This window comes from Balaenoptera borealis, assembly GCF_965194805.1.
Source record: "Balaenoptera borealis genome assembly, chromosome: 16".
NCBI lineage: Eukaryota > Metazoa > Chordata > Mammalia > Artiodactyla > Balaenopteridae > Balaenoptera > Balaenoptera borealis.
The window spans coordinates 30,027,474-30,051,792 of NC_138872.1; the positions used below are offsets into that span (position 1 = coordinate 30,027,474).

Below are 24,319 nucleotides of genomic sequence, written 5' to 3' on the forward strand. Positions count from 1 at the left end.
CTGAACACATGAAAAGTGCTTGAACACCTGAAAAAGCTGTTAATATTGTAGCTAATTGAATAATTTATCAATGTATAATGTTAATATGACATACTCCTCCATCTCCAGAATCAAAACCAGAGAACATTCACACCATCTTGCCTCCTTAGACTCCCTAGTTCCCAGTTCTACACTGCTATTGCCATCCACCACCATTTTTCTCTTCCAAATGTTACTCTTTCTAATGGAGAAAAAGTGGGAGATTTACACTTTTTAAAAACTATGTTTTCTGTTACTTTAGGAAATTTAGGGTGGGAAAGAAGAGAGTGCCGTCTTGGTCTAATTTCTGATAATCTAATTTTCATCCCAGAAAATGTTAATTTTCTTGAGGGCAACTACAACATTATTTCCATTCCTAAATTCTGCACAGATCTGAGCCCAGCCTGACAAACAACATCTGCTAATTGGTATAATGCCATGTGGCTGTCAAAAGGGTGAAAGGAATTGATGAAGGATGCCAGTTGATTCAGGCCAAGGAAATGTGACCATCACTGTCTAAGGCCATTGTGTTCTTCTGGTGAGTTTGGTGAGCTCTCCTGGACTTCGTGTCCCTATTAAGGCATCTCTCGCTGATACTACCTGAGAATAGGGAAGTTCAGTCAGGACCCTTGTAAAGTTCCTTAACCAGACTCTTGGGCAGGTGAGGGAGGTTAAACCATCTTCTCCCTTCTAATTGTTATGAAGCATATATGAGTGTTCAGTATGAGGCTGGATGAATTGAATGTCAGTTTCCTAGGCCTATAAATTCTCCAGAATGGGGTCCTAACCAGAGCTCCAGGTGTCCATGAATAGAAATCAGTACCATGAACTTGGAAGGGGAAAATCAAAAAAAATCACATCTTTATTCTCACTAAACTCTAACTGAAATTTAGTATTTCCTATCATTATGAATGTAGAGTGAAATTGTAGTGCTACCTTTAGTACCCTTGACTTTGTCACTAATAGAAATTATAATTCATACCGCATTTCAGTTGTGGCAGATATCCTGAAATATCGTTTACTCTGATCTCTACTTTGACATTATTTGACCTAATGCTAGATTTTGTTATTTAATGCACTAATAAAGCAGCACACATAGCACTGTATTACAAGGTTGCATTATTATTATTATTATTATTATTATTATTATTATTATTATCAGTGTAATGAGTTTTATTTGTAATCCTATTTGTTTTGGTTTACGCATTTAGAATCCTTTCCTAAGAAGAGGGCAGGGGATGGAGCTCAGCAAGATGTAGCCTCAGCTGGAGTCTACCTCAGCTTGTTCTGGGGAGCCCTGGAGCAGGAATGATGTCTCAGGGTTGTCCCAATTTGAGGCAAGGCTTAATAACTCTGCTTCAGCCCTGTGTGGGCTAATCTTCCAGGCATCTCTGGCTCTTGGAGGCTCCACTGACCATGGACAACCCTCCCAGAGATCTGATCCCAAGATCAGAAGCAGTTGGGGGACTGGATGCACCAGCTGGCAAAAAAGAACTGGGGAAGGCAGCTACTATTCTGTGGAGGTGAGAATGGCCATGGTGCACTGGGACCCAGTGAGGAGAGCAGGCATGTTTGAGGAGATGAGGTACAGTAAGGAGTAGTGAGTAAGATTGGTTTAAGTTCTAGAGCTGAGAGAAATGGAGAGGGATTAATGAGCAATACTAAGGACGCTGTTGGAATGGTGACCATGAATTTACCATGATATGATTATGTGTGATTTCATGGAGAAAGCCAATACTTGGGTTCATCTAAAGATGTATTTTGCCAGAGAGAGGTACAAGAGAGTTGAGGGTGTTGGCAAAATGGGATCGGGAGGGAAGTGAAGACAGTCAGAAGAGATCTAATGGATAGACAGGTGAGAAAAGTATCAAAGATCCCAAAATAGTCAGAGTAGTGCTCGTGGGAGTCACTGAGCAAGTAAGATGGAAGGAAAGGAGGATGTCTCCACCAGCCTTTTTGGAAATGGAGCAGATGCCAGTGATAGAGGAGTCCCAGATGGGACTATGGGAGTGGATCCCGAAGAGAGCTCGAGGAGACCTCTGCAGAGAGTACTCAGACCTACATTGGGTCATCTGTGTCCCCGTGCGAGTCACCTAAGATGGCAGAGGCAGGAGAAAGGCTAGGATCCAGGAGCTGGGGTCTGCTCTTGATGAACAGAAGAGACCAAGAGGTCAGAGATGGCAGAGAATGAGAAAGGTGATTTCAGTGGGAAGAGTCCCCCAAAAGTAGAACTTCTTTTTTCTTGTTAATTTTAATATAAAATTTTGCTTGGGTATTTTTAATTGGACAGTAGGTAAATGATTACATTCCTTTTTTAAAAATTTATAAATTATAAATAAGGCCAAAGCTTCTTACCACCCCAGCCACAGCCCCAATCCTTTTGCCCTGTCCCCATAGGCAGCTAGCTGTCTCCCCCGAAACGTTTTCCATATGCAAGCACGCCTCCTTACACGCACGGAATAATATATAGTATTACTTTTAGTGTATGGGTGTGTGCTTCAGAATAAATGGTTTCATACTCTATATACTTACTGTCTTATAATTTACATTTCTCCCTCAGCACCATGTCTTAGAGATCTAAGATACCATGTTTTAGAAAATGAGCAGACTTATTGTTTTATTTTGCTACATAGTATTCTATAATGTGAATTTACTAAATTTATTGAGCTTTTCTCACGTCAGTGGATTCTTAGGTGATTTCTAGTCTGGGCTATTACCAGCGATGTTGCTGTGTACATTCCTGTACAATTTTTTTTGTACACATGATAAATGTTACAAAGTACATCCAAAACACCTGTATATGTTTCTGTTATGAATGTGATCTGCTGCAATAAACAGAAAACTCATTAAACAAATAAGGGTTGTTGGTTTTTTTCCCTTCTTTTCTGAAGGTAAGGAGTTACTGGGATTGGTTTAGTTGTGTGGTGATGCACCCTGAGATCCAGGCTCTCTAACTTTTCACTCTGCCAGCCTTAGTATATTGTCTAGTATCCTCATCCTTGGTGCCTCATACTCACCATATATGGTTGCTGTGGCTCTGGACATCACTTCTGGATTCAAAGCTAGAAAGGGGGAGAAAGAACAGTCACAGCCACATATGCTCCTTTTTATCAGAAATGTAGACACTGTCCCAGAAACAATCTCAGCGGATTTCCACTTAGGTATCACAGGCCAGAACTAGGTCCATGAGCTCTCCTACTACAAGGGAGACTGGGAAGGAGGGGAAGAAGTTTGTCCTTATTGGCTTAAACCAATTCTTCATAGTCTGACTGCGTATTAGACTCATAGGGGAGCTTTTTAAGAATACCCATATCTGGACCCTACCACGAGACGTGTTGATGTAATTGGTCTGGGGTGAGATACTGGTGTTCTTTAAAAGCTCCCTGGATGACTGTAAAAGTCACCCAGAGTTGAGAACCAGTGGCTTACACAAACAATCATGATCTTTCACCTAGGGCTGAGAAGGTGTATCAGTTAGGATTAGATTCAGGTGCAAAGTGATAGTGCACAACATAACCACAACCCAAACAAGAAAGGGGTTTATTTCTTGCACGCATAAGCGTTCATTGATAGTTGGTTCAGGGCTGGATTGGCCTCCATCCTGTCAGAGGCTCAGACTTCATTATTCTGTTGGTCCACCTTGCAAGGTCTTCATTCCCAAGTTGATTCAAGACAGTTATTCCAGCTCCAGCCACCATTTATGTATTCCACCCAGCAAGAAGGAGGACAGGGAAGAAGGAGAGCAGAGGCCCCAGCCCTTTAATGACACTTCCTGCCAGCTGCACACACCGCTTCTGCTCTCCTTCCACATGATACAGAAAGAAACGTGTCAGTCTTTGTCTTCAATGCTCTAGCTTTTATTTCAGAAGGCCTCCTGTACCTTAAGGTGATAAGCATATTCTCCAATATTTTTTCTAATGCTATTATGGTCTTGTGTGTTTCTCTGGTTTAGGTCATTAATTTATCTGAAATGTAGTTTTATAAAAGGTGAAATATAAATACCTACGTTTATTTTTTCTGAAAGTTTAGCTAATTGCCCCAGTATCATTTATCTGTTTCTCCAGATAAGAATTTCTACTTTTGTCAAATATTAAATTCCCACATATATATTAGGTGAAACCATGTGAAACTGCTGATATCTATCACTTCACTGGAGCTTTATTTTCTCAGTTTTACCAGTCACTACTAGATGTCATATTATGTATTTGTTTCTTTGTTTTTTGTCTGTGTCTCTCACTTGAATGTAAGTTCATTGAGGGCTGGAATTTTGTCATTTTTGTCAACCCTGGGCCAATATGTATCTGCTAAATGAATGAATGAAATTTATCCTTGAGTCTGTTAATACATATTGATAAACTTTAATGCTGAGCCATCCTTATATGTTAGAAAAGCTTGGTTATGGTATATTATTCTTTAAGTATACTGCTGTATTTGATCTGCTAAGATCTATTTAAGTCTTTTGCATCTGTGATCTTAAAAGAGTTTGGGGGGACTTCCCTGGAGGTCCAGTGGTTAAGACTCCGTGCTTCCAATGCAGAGGGTGTGGGTATGATCCCTGGTAGGGGAACTAAGATCCCACGTGCCACGGTGTGGGGGGAAAAAAAAAAAAAGCTTGAGTTTCTCTTTTCTTTGTTTCTGCTGCCGTGATCCAGTCTGGGCAGACTAGAGAAGGGCAGCAGAAACTGCTGATCAGGACTGAGAAGTGGAGCTTTTAAAAAAGAGACAAGCATGGCCTGGAAACGGACATGGAGTAGGAACTACTAGGAGAGGCAACCGGCCATGAGCCCTGGTGTCCCTGCACAGTCTTCCTGGGTATACCAAGGATACAGGGTCCTAACTGCTCTTTGCCATTTCTCAGGCTTGTGTTTGTAGTGAGCAACCTTGAGGGATGAAGTAATACCTCCCTCTCGGACAAAAAGCAGGCTTGCTTGTTTCCTGCTATAAAACACGTGGGTTCCCCAAACTCAGTGTTCCTCAGATGCAACACAAACCCATTGTATGCATGGCATCTACTGGGACCCTCCATGCTGCCCCTGTGGGACTTAGGGGGCAAGGGAGCCAATGTAAACATTATGCTTATGCTGCTTAATGTGCCGTGCATAATAAAGTCCTTTGTCTCTGTCACTAGAGTCTCATCTTGGCCAGCATCTATGAAACAGTAAGAGGCTAATTATTCACTTATCAGCAGGGTAAATTCAAATGCCAGACCCTGACAGTTTTGGCAATGAGGATAGGGTGCTGACAGAGATATGGCTATCTGGAATAGGAAGGACAAAGGACCCTGTGGACCAGATCAGGGGATATGAAAAGACTCCCTGGCACATGTTAGTGAATCCTCTCACCCAAATGGTGGGTGGCAGGGTAAGGGTGGCTAGAGTGAGGGTCTCACATTGTCCTACCTGTTAACGAGGCTAAGCAGTGAGAGGCAGGATTGAAACAAGCCACCTGAATGGTGCTTTGGTTCCTGCTCACTCTCCCCCATGCAGGAGGAGGAAGGATGTTATGACAATGGGGCAGCAAGCTGCACAGCCCCACCCAAAAGTCAATGTGGATGAGGCTGCTGAATCAAAGGGTCCCCAAAGCTGAAATAAATGGCATCAGCCAGGATGTTTGGAATAGAGCTTTAGATAAGCCAAAAACATTACAAGTTTATTTGATTGGGCCCCACAGATGGCATCCAAACCCAAAGTGAACAAACACAAAGCCTTGCTTACTGGCACAGACCCGCTCTTTGTCCCTGTGCTCCCTATCCCTCTCTGCCATCCACACTCCACCCTCAGCCGCTTTGATGAAAAAGCAGAGTATGCTGGGAACTTCATGGAGCTGAGGATCTCAAACGCTTACAGCTCTGTAGGACCCAATGTCCATGTCAGCATCTTACCCAGTCCTGTGGATGGATGCAGGCAGGGGTGGCTGAAGGCACCCAGGGATGCAGTGTGGACTGGGGGCAAAATGTTCCTGGGCTTAGGTTCTCTCTGGACTGATGCTGGAGGTTCATGAGGGAGGAGGCAGTGGCACTCCAACCCTGAAGGCAGAGGCCAAGAGAAAATGAAAGTCTTCCAGCTGCCTGCCCCCCTGCCATGAGCTAGCCTCCCCTGCCACCCAGCACTCCCTGCTCTCCCTTCTGGAATACCATGATCTCCTGAAGCTGTTGCAGTAGCTCCTGATCCACACACATTAAACGCCTTGGTCTGTTTTCCCATAAGGTAAAAATATCACCCAATTTCAGAAATCTGTTGCATTTCTATACACTAAAAATGAACTGTCAGCAAGAGGGAAATTAATAAAACAAGCCCATTTACAATTACACCAAAAAGAATAAAATACCTAGGAATACTTCTGACTAAGGAGGTAAAAGACCTGTACTCAGAAAACTATAAATCACTGATGAAAGAAATTGAAGACTACACAAACAGATGGAAAGATACACCGTGTCCATGGATTGGAAGAATTAATATTGTTAAAATGACCATATTACCCAACGCAATCTACAGATTCAATGTAATTCCTGACAAAATACCAATGACATTTCTCATAGAACTAGAAAAAATAATTCTAAAATTTGTATGGAAACGCAAAAGACCCCAGATAGCCAAAACAATCTTGAGAAAGAAAAGCTACAGTCATCAAAACAGTATGGTAGGGACTTCCCTGATGGAGCAGTGGTTAAGAATCTGCCTGCCAATGCAGGGGATGCGGGTTCGAGCCCTGGACCGGGAAGATCCAACATGCCGCGGAGCAACTAAGCCCATGCGCCACAACTACTTAACCTGTGCTCTGGAGCCTGTGAGCCACAACTACTGAGACTGCAGCTGCAACTACTGAAGCTTACGTGCCTAGAGCCCATGCTCCACACCAGGAGAAGCCACTGCAGTGAGAAGCCTGTGCACTCAACATAGAGTAGCCCCCACTCGCCGGAACTAGAGAAAGCCCGAGCACAGCAACGAAGACGCAATGCAGCCAAAAATAAAATATAAAATAAATAAATTTATGAAAAAAAATAAAAACCACAATGAGATATCACATCACACTCATCAGAATGGCTGTTATCAAAAAGACAATAAATAACAAGTGTTGGCGAGGATGCAGAGAAAAGGGAACACTTGTACGCTGTTGGTGGTGGTGCAGCCACTATGGAAACACTATGGAGAGTCCTCAAAAAATTAAAAATAGAACTACCATATAAACCAGCAATTCCATTCCTGGATATTTATCTCAAAGAAATAAAAACACTAGTTCAAAAAGATATATGTCCCCCTATGTTCGTTGCAGCATTATTTACAATAGCCAAGATATAGAAGCAACCTAAGTGTCCACTTAGATGAGTGGATAAAGAAGATGTGGTATATATAATAAATGGAATATTACTCAGCCATAAAAAAGAATGAAATCTTGCCATTTGCAACAACATGTATGGACCTAGAGGGTATTATGCTAAGTGAAATTGTCAGACAGAGAAAGACAAATACTGTATGAATTCACTTATATGTGGAATCCAGAAACAGAGTCATAGATACAGAGGACAAACGGTTGCCAGAAGGGAGAGGGGTGGAGGCAGGAAAGAAATAGGTGAGGGAGATTAAGAGGTACAAACTTCCAGTTGCAAAATAAATGAGTCAGTGGTATGAAATGTACAGTATGGGGAATATTGTCAATAACTCTGGCCTCCCAGCAATCGGCCTGGCATCGGTACAGCCTTAAACCAAGGAGGTGGAGCTGGGTTTAAATTTTTGAAATTAAAGTAGGTCTACATGTTAGGAACTCATGTCTTTTCTTGTAAGTAAATAGAGTGAATTAGCCATTTGGTCTCGGAAAAGTTCATTGTTGAGGGCTTAAGAGATTTGGAACCATTTGGAGACCAATGAGGCAAGCTCAGAGTCAATAGCATGCTTCTCTAAACAGGAGATCATGAGTAGCTTTCTGCCGGAGGAAGGGTGTTATGAGCTACTCACCGTTACAGGCAAAGGATTCGAGGACCTGATGACAGTGAATCTAGCAAGGTACAAACCAATGGGAGAGTATGTGACTGTATGAAGGATTAACCTAGAAGCTTGTTCCAATGAGCTGGTGACATACTTGCAAGGGGAGCTCCATGTCTCTAAGATCTTCAGCCATCCCAATATCCTGCCATATCAAGCCACCTTTATTACAGACAATGAGCTGTGGGTTATCACATCATTCATGGCATATGGCTCTGCAAAGGACCTCATCTGTACACACTTCATGGACAGCATGAATGAGCTGGGAATTGCTTACATCCTGCAGGGGGTGCTCAAGGCCCTGGACTACATCCACCACATGGGATATATGCACAGGAGTGTCAAAGACAGGCACCTACGTTCTGATCTCCACAGATGGGAAGGTCTACCTGTCCAGTTTAAGCAGCAACCTCAGCATGATCAGCCATGGGCAGCAGCAGCGTGTGGTCCACGACTTTACCGAGTACAGTATCAAGGTTCTGCCCTGGCTCAGCCCAGAGGTCCTCCAGCAGAATCTTCAGGGTTATGATACCAAGTTTGACATCTACAGTGTGGGAATCACAGCCTGTGAACTGGCCAATAGCCATGTCCCCTTTAAGGATATGCCTGCCACCCAGATGTTACTGGAGAAGCTGAACGGCATTGTGCCCTGCCTGCTGTACACCAGCACCATCCCTGCCCAGGAGCTGACCATGAGCATCTCGCGCTCAGTGGCCAACTCTGGCCTGAGTGATAGCCTGACCACCAGCACCCCCAGGACCTCCAATAGCAACTCACCGTCCCACCCCTATCAATTACCGCACCTTCTCACCCCACTTCCCCCACTTTGTGGGGCAGTGCCTTCAGCACAGCCCAGATGTAAGACCAAGTGCCAGCACCCTCCTGAACCATTCTTTCTTCAAGCAGATCAAGCGACGTGCCTCAGGGGCTTTGCCTGAGTTGCTTTGTCCTGTCACCCCCATCACCAATTTTGAAGGCAGCCAGTCTCAGGATCACAGTGGAATCTTTGGCCTGGTAACAAACCTGGAAGAGCTGGAGGTGGACAAGTGGAAGTTCTGAGCCTCTGAAGAAGGTGCACATTCTCCATCCTGGGCCGTATGAGCCTCTGGGACACTTCCTGAGGGCTAGCCACATTCCCACCCTCCTGTGGGCAGATTGGGCAGAAAGGACATTTCTGCCAGGAGAGTTGGCTGCTTACTGACTGGGAAAGAAATTCCTGGAGAGAAACTTTTCTTTACTGCTCCAAGGCTTTTCAGACACAAGGGAATCCCAACAACCATGGATCGGGAGGGGCTGGAAATCTGACATTCCTAGTTCTGTGAGCTCAGGCGACTTGACCTCTTCAGAAGAAAGAGATGCTGTTCTGGCCCTTGGGGCTGAAGTCCAAGCCCAGGGTTTGACTCACCCACCCAGGGAACTGTGTGACTTCTCACTCTGGTTCTCCTACCAGCCTGCTTGCATTCTTCTCCCCTGCTCTCAGATCCTATAGGTCCATGGAGGGGCAAGCAATAAGAACCGCCTCCCTCATACCTCTCCCTAATAATTGAAGGGAAGGGTATTTTTTCTTTTTAAGCACTAGATTAAGGCTAGGGCAGTCCATCCTCATCCCCCTTTTCACTTGGGCCCTGACCCCTAAAACTTTCCCTTGGTTCATCTGTGTAGCTCATTCTTTTCCCACCAAGAGTCCATCTTACCGTCTCCTGCAGGCAGCCTTGGTGCTTCTTCCAAGGGCCATGATGTCTTGCCTAGCCTGAGGGCCTAAGTCCTTATGCTGTGTGAGTTTCATTGACAGAACAAATTAAAACTTCCAGAGAATCAAAAGAAAAAAAAAAAAAACCTCTGTAAGGTTTTTATGTCTGTAAGCTAACATATTGTAAGTAGACTTTATTGTAACTAGACTTTATATTGGTGATCATTTTGAAATGTTATAGAAATATCAAATCACTATGTTGTGTAACAGGAACTCACATAGTGTTGTAGGTCACTTATACTTCAAAAACAAACAAACAAATCCATAGAAATAGAGATCAGGTTTGTGGTTACGGGACGGGGTGGTATAGAAGGGGAATTGGATGAAGGTAGTCAAAAGGTACAAACTTCCAGCCATAAGATAAATACTAGGGACGTAATGCACAACACAATAAATATAATTAACACTGCTGTATGTTATATATGAAAGAGAATAAATTCTAAGAATTATCACAAGAAAAAAAAATATTTTCTATTTCTTTAATTTTGCATCTCTATGAAATGAAGGGTACTCACTAAACTTACTGTGATAATCATTTCACGATGTATGTGAGCATTGTGCTATACACCTTAAACTTATACAGTGCTGAATGTCAATTATATCTCAATAAAACTGGAAGAAAAAAAAGTGTTTCAATTGATGGGCTATGAGCAAAGTTTGAAGTGGGGACAGGAAATTAAATTGGCCCTATGGTGGGTCCTTTGGGTCAATTCAGTGTACTGTTGTTGGAGCTGCCACTGCTGGAAGTATAATTGGTATTGATGTTGGTACAGGTTTGTACTGTGAATGCCCATAAGTGTCAGAGGGGATTCGCTCATTCAGGGACTGCTGTATGTAGAGAGGTGATTCCTGAATCCTCCAAGACGGTCCAGGAGAACCCCTATAGGCTTCCAAGAAGAGAAAGGGAAACGGGAAGAAATAGACTCAATGGCTGCGATTACTCAGAGGAGGCCAGTTTCCCGCACAACAGCATCACCTTTTGGACACAGTCACCAAGTACATTCCTTTTGGAACCTGCTAATTTCTTACTTACTGACCCATAGAAGTCCTGTGACTCTTCAACCTGACATTCCCATTTGGGGATGGGTAAACTTGGATTTGGTGGCTATCCAGGGAAGAACACAAAAGGCCTTGCTAGTCAAATAGAAGTACTATACAGTAAGTCCCCTACATATGAATGAGTTCCATTCCGAGAGCGTGTTCATAAGTCCAATGTGTTCATAGGTCCAACAAAGTTAGCCTAGGTACCCAACTAACACAATTGGCTATATAGTACTGTACTGCAATAGGTTTATAATACTTTTCACACAAATAATACATAAAAAACAAACACAAAAAGTAGAGAAAACATTTTTAATCTTACAGTACAGTACCTTGAAAAGTACAGTAGTATAGTACAACAGCTGGAATACAGGGGCTGGCATCGAGTGAACAGGCAAGAAGAGTTACTGACTGGAGGAGGGAGAGGAGGTGGGAGATGGTAGAGTTGAAGGATCGTTAGCAATAAGGGATGGAGGGCAAGCTGCAATTTCACTCATGCCTGACGTTGATGGCACAGGTTCTGGTTCCTTGCTGGATTCAATTCTATCTACCCTCTTGAAAAAACGATCCAATGATGTCTGGGTAGCAGGTCTTTTTTTTTTTTTTTTCTCATTATAGGTGACACAGTAACACTGGATTGCATTCTGAATGGCTCCTGCAAACTTCGTGTACCATTCTACATTTGGGTTCTGTGCCTCGAAAACTACCAGTGTCTCCTCAAATAAAGAAAATCCCCTTGCCATTTCCCGCATCGTGAATCTCTTCAGTCCTTCAGTTACTTCTTCTTTCTCTTGTCTCTCTTCATGCTTTCTCTGGGCCTCCAATTCTAAAAGGTCTTCATTAGTAAGCTCCTCATGTTGCACAGCAAGGAGTTCAATGAAGTCATCCTCTTGCAGGACTAGCTCCAGCTTCTCGCTGAGGGTCACTAAGTTGCTGAAGACTTCTTTGGACTCTTCATCCAACTTCTCAAATCCATGAAAATCATGAACAAACTGTGGGCAAAGTTTCTTCCAAACCCCATTCATGGTGACAGCCGTAACCTCATGCCAAGCAAAGTCAATGGTTTTTATGGCCTTGTAGATGTTATAGTCCTTCCAAAATTGTCACAAAGTTGTTCCTGATTCGTCACTCACCTTTACTGCCTGACAAAAAGTGTGACGTAAATAATATTTCTTGAAAGTCGCTATAACTCCCTGGTCCATAGGTTGGATAAGCGACATGGTATTCGGTGGCAGATGCACTACTTTGACATTGGGATGAAAGTCGTCCATGAATGGGGGGTGGCCTGGAGCACTGTCAAGCAGCAAAAGAATGTTGAATGGATGTCCTTCTCCAAGCAATATTTCTCTACCTCTGGGATAAAGTGGTGGAAAAACCAGTCCTGGAAAATGGCCTGTGTAACACAGGCTTTGGGGTTACTCTTCCACACAACAGGAAGTGTAACCCTTGGCTATGTTTTTAAGGGCTCTTGGGTTCTCTGAATGATAAACTAAGAGAGGCTTCAGTTTAACATCACCAGAAGCATTGCCACCAAACAACAGAGTTAGCCTATCCTTTGCTGCTTTATAACCTGGCATCAACTTTTCCTCCTTACTGATGTAACTTCGGTCTGACATCCTTTTCCAGTACAGTCCTGTCTCATCCACATTAAAAACCTACTCGGGTAAATATGTGCCTTCATCAATAATTTCTGGAAGTGTTTCAGGAAATTCCCAGGCAGCTACCGTATCTGCACTCACTGCCTTGCCACTTACTTTTACGTTCTGAAGGTTGGCTCTAGCCTTGAACCAATGAAACCAACCATGGCTGGCATTAAAAGTTGCACCCTCTGATTCTTCGCTGTGTTTCTTCTTCAAGTCTTCATAAAGCCTTTTAGCTTTCTCTTAAATCAGCATTAAGCTGAGTGGGACTTGACACTGATGCTGATCCTGTGTCCACACACTGAGAAGTTTCTCCGCCTCTTCCATCACTTTTCCATGCTTCCTCGATATTATTGTTGACATAATTGGCACAGCAGACTTCACATGCCCCATGATCTTGTCCTAGTTCTTTAGAATCATGCCAATGGTTGAATGATTCATGTTATAAGAATAAGAGATGTCTACCATCTTTTTGCCTCGCTCCACTCTCTCAATTATTTTCACTTTTGTTTCCATCTTTATCACTTGGCACTCCTTAGCAGTACCAGCTACATCACCACTGCTTTTACTCTTGCTTCTGGACATCCTGGGCTTGAAATAAAAATACTATACTACCGTACTCTATACAATACTGTACAGTAAAGTACACAAAGCACAACCACTTGTGTAGAGGATGCACGCATGTGACAATGTACACCAGATGCGTGAACTAACTTACATGATTGGACATGGGAACACACGTTCGCATCTTTGGAAGTTTGCAACTTGAAGGTTCGTATGTAGTGGACTTACTGTATTCAAGAGCACACCTGACCTAGCTCTAACATTACCTGGGTTTTACATGAAAGGGTGGCAGCAATCCCTATGGGGAAAACTTTATTCCTCACTTCATCACCTGAAGCATAACTGCTAGCTCAATGGGGCCCTCAGTTCACAGAGGGTCCCCTAAGTTCCTGCCTGGTTTTCAAGCACACCAGCAATGTCCATATTCAACCTCAGTATCAGCTATGCAGAATCAAAAGCAGGCATGGTCATTCTGCTCAATGGGCAGAACTCAAGGCATAGTCCTGGCCAATACCTCCCCTGAAGAAACTTAGGACATTTTTACTGACTTTTGTGCTGTTGCCAACGGCCTAGCTGTCTTGTCTGCAAAACTGGCAAATTAAAGGCATTCTTCTTTGGAGCTGCAAACTGTGGAAACAAATTCAGCTACCAATCAGACAACCTGGGTCTCCCATGGAGATGCCCGTGGTAAGGGCCCTTCTTTAATAAGACCAACTTAAATCAAGCTGTTGCTCCAGCCTGTACTACCCATACAACAACCATCACTGCCTGGATCCATCGTTGCACCAGACGCAGCAACACATCCACCATCATGGATGGGGCACAAAGTAAAGAACTGTATGTTTCTGATGCAGAAGCCACCACTACCTACCAGACTTGTGACACCTCCCAAAAGTGGAGCTGTTTGTCTTATAGTAAAGAGGCTACATTGCACAGTGCATTGCTGCCACCTACTCCTGGATGATTGACTACCCCAGACCTTTGACCCCTTCTTTGGGCTGTCGTTGGTGCCTCACTGCTCTGGGGCACATTTTCAAGTTACAGTGTTGCTGTTCTAGTCTGATCAGGAGACTCTGGCCACCACCATGGTGGCCCTTGTAACTAAGCCATGTCAAGTTTTTGGCTTTTCAGATCATCTACAGCCTGACAATGATGCACCCTTCGTTGCAAAAGCCACCCAACCAGGGACCAATAGTCAAGGTATCTGATGGCCGTGCCATACTCCCTACCACCTGCTGGCACCCTGAATTATTGAGCACTGGAATGGCCTCCTCAAAAATAAACTCAAAAACTTCTGACTACTTCCCTCATCTTCTTTTGTCCACACACCTCAGTGAGGCAGTGTGGTCACTGAATGCAGCCATCCCCAGACAAGGATCATCTCCTCTCAGCCATTTCCTCATTAATGATCAGGACAAAAAGGGTGGAGGAAGATTTGGGATTCTGACTATTCCTGGGCATGGTGCTTCTTTTTTCTCCCTAACAACAATCCCAGGCTAACCAAGGTGGTATACCCTCCAGGTGTCAGATTAGCAAAAGCGGGCCTAGGGGGTTCAAACTTAATTCTGGTTTAGCCACCTAGATTCTCTTGGTGGATTACGTGATCCTGAATCATAAATGTAATGACCACTTGGTTGAATATACTGCTTGCCAAGTCCCCCTACACTGGCCTACACAGGCCAAGGTGGGATATATCAATATAAGGGGTCTCTGTAAATTTTGCTCCCCTCACACCTGGCCCCTCCAGATAAAAGGTCAGGGTATGAGTATGGAAATACTGGGGAAAAGGTGAAGATATGGGTACTGGCATGGGATACACTGCTTCCGTGGCTATGGAAGACTGGCGAGAAGACATCTTAGGTGCCAGCAGGTACAGGGAGGGGGGACGATTAGTGTTCTCTTTGTCCCCTAGATCCAGCAGTGCAGCCTAGCAACACCATCACCTAGTTCACATGAGCCAAGTTTCAGCTGGCAACCTGATCCCTTCCCTCTAGGTTTGTCATCCTGTCCACATGCTATGGAAACAGGAAACTCATGTGGGCATGGCTGGTCTGAAATAATTTGGCTGTGCCCTTTGCCATCAGTGGCAGCTCTTGAATATGGAACCTCCCCCTTCCCTGTGCTGGTAGTACAAACACACCATCCAGCCATCCAGCACAACCTTGTTTCAATCTGACTGGTACAAATGCACACAATTTTCCTGTCACCTGAGTGGCCTTGCTTCCTACATGGCAACTAAGCTTGCAACTATTTGGTGACACTGCCCATGTGGCTTAACCACATGGTGATGCAAATCAGATTTAACAACAAATCTTAAACTGGAATGACACATAACCTATTGGGGTGTGTGTTTGTATGTGGGCCATGGAATGTCTCTCCATCAGGGATGGGGAGTACTTTTTGCCCCATCTAATGCCTCCTATAATTATTGGCAATGACACCAAAGATCAGCAGATTAGTATAAAATTCACTTGTGAGAATTTTAGTGGATAATAACCTGGGTTTAGACTATATCCTGGCTGTCTGAAATAAGACCTACTGATCCCCTTGGGATTTACAGATGACTGAATCTGGGACCCTGGGTGGCATGGTTGAAGCCAACACTTCAGGTTAGCCTCACCTTGCTTCTTGAAGTTCTATTGATAGTAGCCTTAATTAAATTCTGTATGAGACAGATTGAGCAGATTTGGTCTCAGCCTCTATTTGATCAGATTAAACAGAGTGGCGAATGGAGTGGCATATTCATGTGAATTGTTAAGTTCAGCCAAGAATGTGTAGGGCCAATTGTTGAAAGAATTTGGACACCATAGGCCCTGTTCATCACTGCACATTTTTACATGGCATGCCAAGAATATAAGGTCCTGACCACTCTGCCTGCACTATTTCTCAGGGTTGTGTGTGCAGACAGCAACCTTAAGGAATAAAGTAATTTCTTTCTCCAGGACAAAGAGCTTGTTTATTGCCTTCTATAAAAGAGGTGGGTCCCCCATTCTCCTGTTGCTCAGATGCAACACAAACCCACTTGTATGCAGAGCACCCACAGGGCTCCTTCACACTGCCCCTATGGGACTTGGGAGTGGGGGCAAGAGGAACTGATGCAAGCATGATGCTTTTGCTACTTGCTTTGCTTTGAGTAATAAAGTTCTCTGTCTCTGATCCAGGAATCTCATGTCTTCTGCCAGCATCCATGAAACAGTAACAGGTAAACCTATTAGCTTGAAAGTAGGGCAAAATCAAATTCCAAATACTTACATGCCATGGGGTGAAAGAAAATAAACAATAACTTCTGGAAAGAGCCTTAGGAGAAAGGGTGTCCTAGGGTGTTGCTTTAGTCTGCTCAGGCTGCCATAAGAAAATACCAAAGACTGGGTGGCTTAAACAAAGAGATTTATTTTCTTACAGTGCTGGAGGCTGGGAAGTCCAAGATCAAGGCGCTAGCCAATTCAGGTTCTGGTGAGTGAAACCGAGCAGAAGCCTGCAGAGCCTTCCCAGTGGCAGACCCCTCTGGGTCCCCCATTTCTTGTTTGTAAAAAAAAAAAAAAGGTTTTAGTCTCCTAGGCCTTCCCTGCATTCCAAAGAGCAGACTCAAGCAGTTACTAATTAGAGAAGTGAGGGAATACAGAGAATAAAGGAAAATCAGTCAAGCAAGAAAAGTAATAATAGCTTAAACAACAGTTCAGCCATAAAATAGAGTCACAGGACCCCTAGTTCCTCCTCAAGGGGTAAAAATACAATCTGACACATATCCTTGAGTTGTTTTACAGAAATCAGGACCCCACTGGATAGAAACTGCTGACCACAAACACAAAGACCTTAGACTGTTTGGAGCCAGAAGATTAATGATTAGATTCCCAAAACACCACCCTGTTACCTCACCACCAACCACAGAAGACTTTCCATGAGCTGATCATGCACCCCACAACCCTTAACCCTAATGTTGCCTTTAAAAACACTTCCCTAAAAAACATCGAGGAGTTTGGGTCTTTTGAGCATTAACTACCCATTCTCCTTGCTTGGCGCCCTGCAAATAAAGGCTGTACTTTCCATCACCACAATCCAATGTCAGTAGATTTGCTTTGCTGCACATCAGGAGAGCAAACCCAAGTTCAATGTGGTAACATGAGGACTCTCTTCCTGGCTTGCAGATGGCTGCCTTCTTGCTGTGTCCTCACATGGTGGAGAGAGCTCTGGTATCTCTTCCTCTTCTAATGGCACAGCCCTAGCAAATCAGGGCACCATCCTTATGACCTCATTTAACCTTTATCACCTCCTCACAGGCCCTGTCTCCAAATAGAGTCACATTGGAAGTTAGGGCTCCAACATATGAATTTCAAAGGGACATAAACAGTCAGTCCATAACAGGTGTCATCCAGGTTTCAGTTAAGGCTGGAGATGAGAGAAACCTTTAAAAGAAATGTTGAGAATACAAGGAAGTTGGCTAATTAGGGAGAAGGGTTCTGAAGGCTGTGGCAGATGTTTTTTGGGGTGAAGAAATGGTGGAGGATGAGTCAGGCAGGGCCAATGAAAAACAGAGTATTATGGGACTGAGTATGTGGCCTACCTAACTGTTCCTACCCAACTCCAGATCCTAAGGGAAGATTTAGGTTTGGGGGCGGGGGGGCGGTCTTAAGCTTATACAATTGGAGGGTGGCCCTTTAAGAAGAAAAATACAACATTACAAATGCACAATTATATATAAGCATGGGAACACGTTGCAAGGAGCTTGTGAAGGGCCTTGGAAAGGGCCTGTGTGGATGAGCTTAAGCCTCCTGGAGAATCAGCCTCTGCCAGGTCCTCTCCCCACTTCACCCAGGACAAGGTGAACAATGGCCCCCTCCAACCTACCCATTCCATTCCCCTGACCCCTACCCACCCTGCTCCACTTCAGGGGTGATGGCTTCCTTTCTTGTTGACCCCACAGCAATCAGAAAAGGAATTTGACCTTCCCCTGGCCAAGTTATATATATAAAATTAAATCAAGCACTAAATATAGCTGTTCACATAGTTCCATGAGGAAACAAAGTGGCTAGGGCCATCCCAGAAGGCTTCCTGGTGGGTATGCCCCAGCTCTTAGCCTTCCTCCCTGCTGACTGAAGCTTACACAATTGGGGGTGGGGGCTGATGCTGTCATTTCAGACTTTCTGCCACTGCCTGTGGGTAGCTAAGGGGCAGCCCTCCAGGGATACTGCTGGTGCTGTTACAGATTTAGGTTAGAAATCTGCAGGTCCTGGACCCTCTCTGAAACCTGGAGGATGAACAAAGGGTCAGCCCTGTGCAGATCTTGCTCCACAAGGGAAATGGTTCCTTTCCTCTTCCTCAGCAGGGACTGAGATTGAGATTGGTTGTCTTTGAGATGGTTTGTGATTGGAAGGGGTGTGAACAACTTGGAATATTGAGGAGACGCACAGCCTGTGCTCCAGCCCAGAGACTGAAGATGGGAGTACAACTCTCCTGACAAAAGTGTCCACCATTGTGGCTCCCATTGAGTTATTATATAAGATTGAATAACTCAGCCTCGATGCGGGGAATGGGATGGATCCTAAGGTCAAATAACACCTGTAGTGCAAGTTTTCCTGAAGCAGTTGAAGAGACCTCAGGAGGCAAAAGGGAGGAAGGCTAAGAGCTGGGGCATGCCCACCAGGAAGCCTTCTGGGATGGCCCTAGCCATTTTTGTTTCTTCACAGAACTATGCGAACAGCCATATTTAGTGCATGCTTTAATTTTTAAATTCTTCCTATATTTTAATTCCCATCAGGGAAGTTGACATGAAGTGGATCCGAGTGCTGACTTAACACTTTGGGGCCTCCAGGGGGCTCTATAGCCCAACACACAGTCTGGTCAAGGGCACTTCTGCCTAATGTGCCACTTTGGATTTGTTTTCTACGGTGCTGCACCCCCTTTTGGGAAGAGAGAGAGAGAGAGTTCTGTTGATTTTTAAAATATTGTTTTAAGGCCCAGGCCTACAGGAAAAATTCCAAGCTCCTCAGCATGGCATCCTAGGCACAAGCATGATGCTCCAGGTGCTAAAAGCTTCTACCTTGAAGCAAGTGCTGCAAACCCACTCATTCAGCTCTGCCAGTCGTTACAGATGCTGATCCTTCTGCCCAAGACCGCTTTCTCCCCTCTCAGGCTCAGGCCCTTCTTCTGTGCTGGTCCCAGTACTTGCACCTGCATCTTTATCAGCCCAGGTCAAGACCGCTTTCTCCCCTCTCAGGCTCAGGCCCTTCTTCTGTGCTGGTCCCAGTACTTGCACCTGCATCTTTATCAGCCCAGGTCACTCTGGAGTGACACTGAGTGTTTACACATCCCCCACCACCACACTGTGGTACCCATAAGGGCACAGCCTGTGTTTTAGGCTTTGCTTATTCTCTAGCACTAGGCACATGACAAGAGCCCTTCCTGTGGTATGAGCACAAATGTCCATGATGGAGAAGGATGAGGTCAGAGGCTCTGGGCTGGTGGCCTGGGGTGAGCCTCTGGTTGGGCCAGAAGGGACTGGCATTCTCTGCGGCCTTGGACCCAGCATCCTCTATCTGTCACTAACACCCCTCTAGCTCTCTGTGAACACAGCTACAGCAGGCCCCCAAATCCCTTTCTCATGAAGCTACAACAGTTTGAGAGGAGAACTTTGTCAAAGGAACTAAGATAAAAAATACAAAATAAAAACATACAAAGAGTTCCAAGAAACAGACTTCCTGGATCTAAAGCAGAGATACTTACCTCTGACTCCAAAAGCTGACCCAGAATTTGCCCTGCTGGGCCCAATTGGTACCCTCATCACCCAGGGCCTTGCCCATTGGTTCAGCGGCTCTAACCCAGAAGACCTTCTCAGGGGCTGCAGGCCCTGGGAAGCCTCAAACACCATCCTGGTTGGTTTCTTTCTAGTCCATGTGGTTAATACAAGCTAGACACCCACACAAGTCAGGAGCCCATCTCTGGGTTGAGTGACTCCCCTTTCTGCCCAGGTTAATTCTGAGCACCTATCCCCCAAATCTACCTTAGGAAGAGGCTTCTAGAACCATGAAGACTTGCAACCCCAAAGCCCTTCAACCATCGCGAAAAGAATGTGGACCCCGTTGCCTCCCAGAGAAGAAAGGTGTTGCAAAAGTGAGGGCACTGCAGCTGGAGGTCACAGCCAGAGTAGAGGCATGGAGTTGAGAGTGTGGGACCTGTGTCTGCATTTGGAAAACAGTAGATCTTCTGTGTCAGGCAAGCAAGGGACTCACACAGCAAGGGAATGGAGGGAAGGCTGGCAAGAATGTTTGGATCAGGCATCAGAGGGCCTAGAATGTCCCTAAACTAAGTCCCTAAATGTCTACTTGGGGAGCCACGAGAGACACTTGGAAGTTTCTAAGCAGGTGATGGTTTGCTTTTAAAAACTGGCAGGAGGATGGAGGGTGGTTGGGGGTAGACAGGTGGGGGCAAGAAGATAGCTAAGGAGGCTGTCATCAGACTGGGGCAGATTCCTCTTCCAAGCCAGGGAGGAGTCCAGTGGAGGGCAAGTAAATTCATTGTTAAAGATATTCACTGTGGGCCCTGGGGTAGAGAGAAGGACAAGGAGGGAGAATCCTTAAGACTTGACAAAGAGGTGGCTATTGGGCAGGCAAGGCAAGTATCAGAGATGAAATCCTGGGCCCCAAACCTGGTGGGCATCAGGAGGAGGTGTCATGGACAGACACAGGGGAGCCAGGAGGAAGAGCTGGTTTGTGGGGAATGGGCATGAACGTGGCTGGGCATGTGGAGATGAAGCAGCCCCAACCCCGGCTCAGGGGCAGAGCTACTTGGGAGAGGGCCGCTCCCTGGAAGCAGGTGCTCCCCTCCTCCCCAAGGGTCAAGGACAGCTCTGTCCTCACCAGTGGATGTTCAGGACTGACAGAAGCAGATGGAGGCCCACACTAGGACATCATTTCCCCAAAGATGGCCCCTGAGACTGTGGAAGAGCCTGAGTTCTCCGAGAGAAGAAAGGGAGAAGGGAGCAGGACACAGCAAGCTGGGGCGCACCCAGGGGTAAGAGGAGAGACGGTGTGCTCTGGTCATCAGGATGGCCTTCCCAGGTGTGTGGAGGAGGCAGGTGCGCCGAGCCCAGTGCTGCACGGGGGTCAGAGGGCCTGAGGCCGAGAGAGGAACAAACAGCGGCAGAACTGGAAGGGAGCCAGACCACCAAGCCTTCAAGAGTGGCTTGATGGGGGCTGGCAAGGCAGCCTTGGTGGAGTGCGCCTGTGAACTTTCTCCGAAACAGGAGTGGCACAAGTTGCAGGAGGAGGAGGCGGGGACAAAGGGAGGGTTCTTTTAAGAATGGGGAGGTCTGAGCAGAGGAACGGAGTATCAACACACAAACAGATTGCATGGGACAACATCAGGAGGTGCAGAAGAAGGGACTGAGCAAAGAGGTCCCTGAGCCCACATGCTTCTCTGGGTGCAGGGGGAAAAGAGAATGGGTGAGAAGACTGAGAAAGGAGGAAAAACATGGACGGCTGAGAAGGCCAGCAGGATTCTGCCAAGATGCCCTGTAATCTCTCCAGTAAATAAGAGGTAGGCTGTCTGTTGGAAATTTTAGAGAGGCAGAGGTAGGTTTGAAGGTTGGAGAGAGGGGTGGAGCAAGTATGTAACATGCTTGGGGGGTTTCTCTAGAGCATTGCTTCTCAAATGTAATGTGCATGCAAATCACCTGGAATCATGGTAAAAGGTCGGCTCTGATTTAGCAGGTCTGGGCAGGGCCTAAGATTCTGCATTTCTAACAAGCTCCCACTTAATGCTGAAGCTGCTGGTCCAGGGACCACACTGGGAGGAGCAAGGATTTAGAGTCAGATAAGGAGATGGAGAAAAAGACTGGTGTAAGAATTCACCTTAAGGAGAGACTACCTTTGATAATCTCACCTGGGGTAAAAACTGAGACCTTGAGAAGTCTGGGTGGGAGTGACAGCCCCCGCAGGTGATGGGAAGGGGGGCATAGGTCAGAAAAGGAGGTGAGGGTGCCTCTGGGGTAGTAGGAGGCCCAGTAGTGGCCCTGGGACCTTCATTTGGGTCCATGTGGGGTGGACCACTAACTGCACAATTGGAGGCCCCCCAAAAGAGGATGGGAGTCAGCTGGGGCAGGAAAATGATATTCCAGGGGTGTCTGAAAATGAAGCAGCAGGCTGGGTAGGCCACCCCCATGCTGTTCTGCAGGAAAGTGCTGGACTCATTCTGGGCTTATCCAAAGCCTGGTCAGGACACACCAAGCCAGAATGGGGGGAGAGGGGCAGAAACGGCTCAGCCCTCGGGTCAAGGGTGAGATGATTTCTGGCCCGGGAACTAAGAGGAATGAAATGTGAGAGGGAAGATTCTCTGGCTGGGGAGCAAGAGGAAGTGAGTCCTAACTCAGTATCCAACTTGCATCAAAACCCAAGAGGTGTCTGAAAGGCACAGATTGGAAACCAAAATGCTTTAGTTTTTAGACAAGCCACGGACTGGATAGGGATGGGGGGTGCAGGGACTGCGCTCGGCGCGTCTGGGGCCCAGCCTAAGGGAGAAAGGTTTGAGTCCCAGGCTGAGGTTAAACCGAGGTCAGGAGAAGGCGGGCAGGACCAATGGGGCTAGCAAAGAACATCAAGAGTAAAAGCTTGAAGCCGTCGAAATGAGCGGCAAGTGCAGGAACCGGGCGTCGGCGTGGAGAGTACGGCGGGTACTTGGGAGACGAAGATGAGCGGAGAAGAAGCCGAGACTTCGTCCAGTGGCGACCCGGAGGCGGCGGAGGTTTCTGAGTGCGGCCCTGCTCGATCTTCCGGCTTCGCCCGGGCTCCCCCGCCGCGCAGCCCAGTCAGCTCCTTGCCCGGGCCTCCCGGGCCCACGCTGGTCCCTCCCGTTCCTTCCCGCGGCCTCGGGCAGGCCGCAGCCCCCAGCCCCGGCGACCGACTCGCCAGGGTCCGCCCCGCCGCGGCGGCCCGGGCCCGGCCGCTCCTCCCCCGATGATGTCACGTCCCTGGCCGCCCCTCGGCCAGCCGCGCCGCCCCGCCCCCGCCTCCCCCGGCCCCCAGTCCCCTGGGCCCGCCAGCTCCCGCCATCCCTCCTCCCGCCCGCGCTCCCTGCCTTCGGCTCCCGCTCCCCCGGGAGCGGCGGCGGCGGCGGCGGCGGCGGGATGGCCCGGGCCCGCGGCCAGGGCCCGGGGAGCGGCGGGCGGCGGCGGCCGCGGCGGGGCGGCGCGGGAACCGGGCCCAGGGGGGAGTCGGCCGGGCTGCTGCTACTGCTGCTCCAGGTGCTGCCGCCCGGGGCTGCGGCAGGGCCGGGGCGCCGGAGCACGCGGGGCGCCGGCGGCGGAGGCGTCTGCTGGCCCGGCGCTGCCCCTGCCTTTCCTCGGGACGCGCGGCTGCTGCTGCTCCTGCCGCCGCTACCGCCGCAGTCGCCGCCGCCGCCGCCGAGCTCCGCGCCCGCAACCTCCTCCTCCTGGATGGTAATCAGCGTCCCGCGCCGGCGCCGCGGGCGGGTGGGCGGGAGGTGGGGGCGGTGAGGGGGAAAGGGCGGGCAGCCCCGCGCCCCCGCCTCGCCTGAGGCAGTTCAAGGCGCGCTCGGGCCCCCCCTCCGACGACCACGGCCCTGGGCAGCCGCCAGAGCGCGCCTCTAGGGCGCCTCTGCGCGGACCGGGTGCCGTCTCCGCTCCCCTCCCTCACCGCCCCGCGCTCAGTCCGCCCGCCGGCGCTCAGGCCGCGGGGAAATCCCTCCATCTCCCCGCCCCGCGCCCCGGGAGGGGAGGGGACAGCGCCGGCGCTCGCGGACCCGCTTTCTCCGAGGGAGCGCCCAGGAGGCTGGCGCGCACTGAGCGGCCGGGACTGGCGCTGCGCTGCGCTCCTGCAGGCGCCGGGTGCCGTCGGGCGGGCGGAGCTGAGACGACCCGCAGCCTCGGCGGGACCGGATCCCCGGCTGTGGGAGCGCCCACCGACTGCGCGCCCTTATGTTTCCTGCGCAGGACGCTCTGCCCCGCGGCGGGCTGAACCTGAAGGAAGAGCCGCTGCTGCCCGCCGGCCTGGGCTCGGTGCGCTCCTGGATGCAGGGCGCGGGCATCCTGGACGCCAGCACCGCGGCGCAGAGGTAAGCGCTCGGACGCGACCGGGCGCGCTCGGGTTGGACGGCTCCGCGCCGCCTTCTCTCAGCTTGCTGAGCTGCTGGGGCGAGGGGTTGGAGGGAGCCCCAACTCTGCACTGTCCCGGCAAGCTCTTGTGCCCACCTCGCCCTGAGAGCCTCTGCATCTTCCTGAGGATGTGGGGCGGGCCGGGGCGGGGCTTCTGCCTCCACTCCTGGATGTCCCGGCTCTGATTTCTGAGTACCGCTTGCTGGCCCAGCCGTCCATGGCT

At 47.8% G+C, this 24,319-nt stretch overlaps 1 protein-coding gene and 1 pseudogene across 6 annotated transcripts in view; both read left to right on the forward strand.

Moving 5' to 3' along the window:
- Window positions 1-1,444: 1,444 nt before the first annotated feature.
- LOC309613920 (STE20-related kinase adapter protein alpha pseudogene) lies at window positions 1,445-16,506 on the forward strand (annotated as a pseudogene). The gene has a single exon. The product of its transcript is annotated as an STE20-related kinase adapter protein alpha pseudogene (transcript).
- Window positions 16,507-23,012: 6,506 nt separating this feature from the next.
- EBF4 (EBF family member 4) overlaps window positions 23,013-24,319 on the forward strand; it is a 50,449-nt gene continuing 49,142 nt past the window's right edge. For 2 of the 5 annotated variants that reach the window (XM_082361433.1, XM_082361435.1), the window contains exons 1-2: window positions 23,013-23,421; window positions 23,935-24,056. In XM_082361433.1, the coding sequence (XP_082217559.1) occupies window positions 23,110-23,421; window positions 23,935-24,056 (434 nt within the window). In that variant the 5' untranslated portion in view covers window positions 23,013-23,109. The remainder of the gene's footprint in view (window positions 23,422-23,934; window positions 24,057-24,319) is intronic. The other 3 variants (XM_082361436.1, XR_014235938.1, XM_082361434.1) reach the window with 3 other exon arrangements.